Source organism: Nilaparvata lugens, chromosome 8 (assembly GCF_014356525.2).
Source record: "Nilaparvata lugens isolate BPH chromosome 8, ASM1435652v1, whole genome shotgun sequence".
Lineage (NCBI taxonomy): Eukaryota > Metazoa > Arthropoda > Insecta > Hemiptera > Delphacidae > Nilaparvata > Nilaparvata lugens.
In genome coordinates this window covers 51,402,074-51,407,571 of record NC_052511.1, presented here as the reverse complement: position 1 = coordinate 51,407,571, position 5,498 = coordinate 51,402,074, and the positions used below count along the sequence as shown (strand labels likewise).

The 5,498-nt window shown below is 41.8% G+C and overlaps 1 protein-coding gene across 1 annotated transcript; it reads right to left on the bottom strand.

Moving 5' to 3' along the window:
* Nucleotides 1–2,736, bottom strand: LOC120352869. The gene has a single exon (XM_039435182.1). The coding sequence runs from the start codon at nucleotides 2,734–2,736 to the stop codon at nucleotides 1–3; it is 2,736 nt and encodes a 911-aa protein (XP_039291116.1).
* Nucleotides 2,737–5,498: the final 2,762 nt, after the last annotated feature.

The window sequence follows — 5,498 nt, the reverse complement described above, 5'->3', positions numbered from 1 at the left end:
TCAAATACGAAAATAGGCACTCACCACACTGCTCTCCAACATACAGAACTCACGGAGTGAGTACAGAGGGTGATCTGTCAGCAGGCTCCTCAGAGCCCCTCGAAACCGCACCGCAGGCAGATCCCTGGCCAACAGAGGCAGCCTATTATAGAGGCTGATAGACATATGAGCCAGACCAGTCCGAGTTCTGCTCAGCCTCTGGTAGGGTAAATCCAGCCTGAGTCTACCCCTAGTCTCATATGGGTGGAAGCTCTGTCGGGTCACGAGCAACCCCACGTTTGCATGTGTTCTGCAAAGGGTATGGAGAACATAGAGGGAGAAGACGGTGAGGATCCTCTCTTTGATAAAGAGTGGGCGACAGTGGGCTAATCTACCAGCCCCACAAATAATCCTCAGGGCCCTCTTCTGGAGACGAAGGACTCGGGCGACATCTGTGGCACCACCCCAGAGGGGGAGGCCATATAAAATCACGCTCTGAAAAAAGCCAAAATAACACATTTTAAGATAATGAGGTGGCACACTGTGTTTGAGACCCCTCAGCAGGAAAACCACTCTGCTCAACCTGGCGCAAACTGTCTCAATGTGCTCGCCCCATGAGAGCTTCCTGTCAAGGGTAAACCCTAACAGTTTGACAGGCGCAAAATTGTATTCATTCCCATTTCTGAGACTGAACACAATAGACTGAGTTTTGTCTTCATTGAGGAGGAAGCGATTGGCAGAGAACCAGTCCGATGCAAATGCTCCAGTCTCCACCATAGCTGCCCTCAGTCCTCCCATCTCACGACCAGCATTGAAGAAGGTGGTGTCATCCGCATAACAGACAACGCACCTGCCATCCACCTGAGCTATATCGTTAACTGAAATAAGAAACAACAGAGGCCCCAGGACAGAGCCCTGAGGCACTCCACAGTCAACACAATCCCTGATCTCAGAGAGAACTCCATTAGCCAGCACCGCCTGTCTGCGACCCCCCAGGTAGGCCTGAATCAGTTTGAGAGGAGACGGTCCCACACCATAATGCCTAAGCTTGTCCACGAGAATAGCATGATCCATTGTATCAAAGGCCTTGCTGAGATCACACAAGGTGAGCCCAGCAAGTCCACGTGCCTCAAAGCAATCAAATATCTTGGAAAGCAGGAAATCTACTGCATCAGTGGTGGATCTATTTTTCCTGAAACCAAACTGGGTGGTCGCAAACAGGCCGCACTGGTCACAATAAGCAAGGAGCTGCTCAGCAATAAGAATTTCAAAAATCTTCGATATAATAGGCAGGATGGATATAGGCCTATAGTTAGTAGGATCATGCCTATCACCCTTCTTAAAGACAGGCACTGTCTTAGAAATTTTAAGTTGAGAAGGAAATACAGACTGCTGGAAACACAGATTAATACAAACAGTCAGGGGAGAGACAATAAGAGCTAGTACATCCTTAATAGTAGCACTGGTCATACCATAAATGTCTTTACTAGCCGAGTTGCTCAAACAGTTCACAACTCGAGTGACATCATCACAAGTAATACGGCGCCAGGTCAACAGCCGAAGAGCGGGGGGCCGAACCGAAGCCGAGAGCAGATCCGCCGCCACCACAGGGGAAGCTCGGATCCCCTCGCAGATACCGCGAATAGAGCTGGTCCACGCGTCGTGAAGATCATCCGCAGATACCGGAACAGCACCAGGAGCTGGTACACCCGCAGCGGCCCTGATGATACCCCAGGCAGCTTTACACCTATTGGGTGCCCGGTCAATCAGCTCAGAGTTGTAGCGCATCCTGGCCGCACGAGCAGCCCGCTGGTATGATCTCCTCAGTCCCATGTAGGTCCGTTTAGAGGACAGGAGTCGATCAGCCCGAAACCGCTCATACGCCATAAGAACCAGGTCTCTCAAGTCAAGAAGGTCGTCCGTAATCCACAGTGCACCACGTTTACCAGGCCTTCCAGAGAGGAAACGTTTTAGTGGAAAGCAGTTGTTGAAGCCAGTCAGGAGTCTATCAAAAAACGCCGTGAAATTGGGCTGTGCATCAGGATGATCCTTCAGAAAGCTCCAGTCAATCAGAGTCAGATAATGCAGAAAACGCTCGCGTCCATCCTGTGTGATGGGTCGCACCCAAGTGAGTCGATCACGCCCTGCAGGTATAGAGGCAGGGTAGGTGGAAGTTGGCAATTCCACATTGCAGCCGAGTGCCAGGTGGTCACTGAGGAGAGGATTTACAATTGAACAACTAATGCTATTGCCAATGTTCAGATTAGTAATCACATTATCGAGGCAAGCATCAAATCTAGTGGGCTGCCAGTTAGCCACATAGAGGTCCAGAGATCTCAATAGGTTAATAAACTCCCTTGTCCTGTGGTCAGCCTTCAACACGTCAATGTTGAAGTCACCGCCAACAATTATGTTAAAACCTGGATTTAAGCTAGCTAGCTGAACAACAAGTCCCTCAAGCGAGTTGAAAAAATTTTGAAGGCAACCAGCTGGTGACCGATAGACTGCAATAATGTATAACTTCGCATGCAACAGGGATACACATGCGAATTCATGCTCTTTTTCAACACAGTGCATAGAAATGTCAATGCATGCAAAGTGGGCAATCACAGATGTGTCTATATAAATAGCAACCCCACCACACTGGAACTCACTTCGACAGAAGTAGGCTACCAACTCATATCCAGCAATTTTAAAAAGTTTCAGATCATCCAGGCACATCCAATGCTCAGACAGACACAGCAATTTAAATCTCATGTTTGTGCTAAGAAACAATTCAAGTTCATTCACTTTATTTTTAATGCATTGCACATTATAAAAAAGCATGTCAAAAAGCAGTTTATCACAAGGAAAATCATGCATGGAAACACAATCGTCAGAATTGATTAGTCTTTCAGTTGAGGAGCCAGTTTTGGACTGCCTAAAAAAACATTAGATGATTGCTTATTTCTCCTGTTTGCAGGGATGTATTTTTTAACTAAAGTCCCCTCCGTCCAAAATTCAGCAGACAGCACACGATCAAAGAACTTATCGGCTACAGCCAACTTGAAAGAGGAATAGGAGTCATACCTGGAATTCAATTTTTGGCAGTCAAAATCTGTGCTGGCTATGCCAGACTGATTCAGATATGTGGTAACTTCAGACACCGTCACTTCAGGCTGCAGCCTAGATACAAAGATTGATCTACGCTTATCAACCGTTTTCAGAGGCAAAACACCACTCTCAGCAGTCACAGTGGAAGAACTTTTTACTGAGCCAATAATATGTTTTGACTTTTTACCTACAGCAGCACTATAGTTCATACGCGACACACGCGAAGTATCAGATTTCTTCTGATTGGAAACAGAAGCACTTTGTTTGTCACTAGAAGAAGATTTTTGTTTCAAACGTTTCGACAAGTTCATTAACACTAACAGCAGGAAGTTTATCGGCTACGATTGTTTTAATCTACAGTAGCACAATGGCTCAAAAAACAGGCTTTTTATACAATTGACGAATACCTAAGTCATAACGTGAGCATCTGACTGTTTATATTATATTTGTATATGTATATGTGTACATGTTTAATGTTATGTATATATGTATTAGCGGTACAGTATATTGTTAGTATATGCAATGCTATGTTTTATCTTCACATGACGTTTGTTTATAACATTTGTAATGTTCGATGACAAGAATAAAGATTATTGATTATTGAGAAGTATTCGGGGTGATTTGCAGCATTTAATTTGGATTTTCGTTTAATAATAGCCTAGTTATTGTTAACCAATATATTCATTTTTACAAAATACTTCATTGTATCAATAGAACGGAACCTACTTGCACACAGGGACAATAGTAGCGTCCACTATTAGTGGCCAACACCATTACACGAGAACATTAGCAGCTTACGAACCCTTTCACACAGGGACAAATAGAAGGAATTTTAGTAGCCGCTACTAATGGCCAGGTACAGTAGATGTCCGTGTGTGCAAGGGTCTAATTATTTTAGCAAAATATAAATAAATAATTAATAAATAATTTATAATAAACATAAATATTGCTGGATTCGCACTCAAAAGTGACAATATAATCCTTACGAGTTCCAATTGGACTATTTCCACTTAGCCCGACCGAGTAAGTGTGAATAATACCATTAGAACTTATAGGAATTATAATTTCACTGATATGTGCGAATCCAGCTTCAGGAAATTCATCTTTGTGCTTTTTTCAATAAGATGCTGTGAGCTATCTATCATTGTTTATTGTACATCATGTTATAATAAATACTAATAAATATAGAGTGACTTGGCTGGCTCAGGTCTGGTGTCATAGTTTTCAGGTCGCACCTGATCAATTTCAGGGCCTCTGACATGACCTAATGACTGCTATTATGCAGCCAGGACTATTGACTTAACGTGTCCATCCGAAACACGGAGTGTCCCGAGAAAATGATCATGGTAAATAATTGACCGAGCGAAGTGAGGTCTAAGATTCAAGTCGACTGTTAGGCATTATTCTCTTAATGTTTGAATGTTTATATATTTTATGTTGCGCATTACCGCAAAACGCGGTAATATATTTTCATGAAATTTGACAGGTATGTTCCTTTTTAAATTGCGCGTCGACGTATATACAAGGTTTTTGAAAATTTTGCATTTCAAGGATAATATATAAAAGGAGCCTCCTTCATACGCCAATATTACCGTAAAAATCAGACAATAGAATTATTCATCATAAATCGTGGACTATAATACTACCCGTTTAAAAACATCGAACATTTTGAAAATTGTATCTTTCCATCAACGTTGTAGACAACTGCAGCCAGACCTGATAACAGCGCTCACACTCACATTCCGGGACGATACGATAGGACAGAAAGCTCTATATTTATTTAGGATTTTTTCTAGACTTTTCAAATTGATAAATTATTTATTAATTTTTGAGAAAACATAACAACAGGATAATGTAACTTACTGAGCGCGAGGTCTACTGTTCACAGAACTACTAGTATAATATAAGTTAACTAACTTTCTGTGGAAAACACAGATTATCAATAAAATTACAATTACCTTCAAATTACCAAATTCATGAAGACTTTAGCTGGCTTCCCACACAACAGTGAAATTATAATTCCCATAAGTTCTAATTAGGCTATTCCCATTCAGTCCGGCTGAGTATGAATAGTCCCATTAGAGTGCATGGGAATTATACTTTCACCGTTCACTGTCCTATGGGAAACCAGTTTAATATTATTATGCTTCCATCATATTGGCTCTTGGAGATCGGTTATATTGTAACTGAATCTTTTTGTCATCTCGAGTAGAATATTAGGCTTGATATCTAATGAACTCATCTGCCTAGAATTAAAAGGCTGTGGGGGTCTTTTTCTCGTATTATGATTTTTTATGAGATTGCCAAAGTTTTATAAAACAAGCCTCAATATCTGTTATCGAATGAAGAAACTATAATAAAGCAATTTTTATTAGGATGGTATGGATTAATAAAACACTTTCGAGTTAACATTAACTTAACATTTT

Bases quoted from the DNA above. Each gene is read 5' to 3' on its own strand.
- LOC120352869 (XM_039435182.1), bottom strand. From the start codon at position 2,736: ATGAGATTTAAATTGCTGTGTCTGTCTGAGCATTGGATGTGCCTGGAT.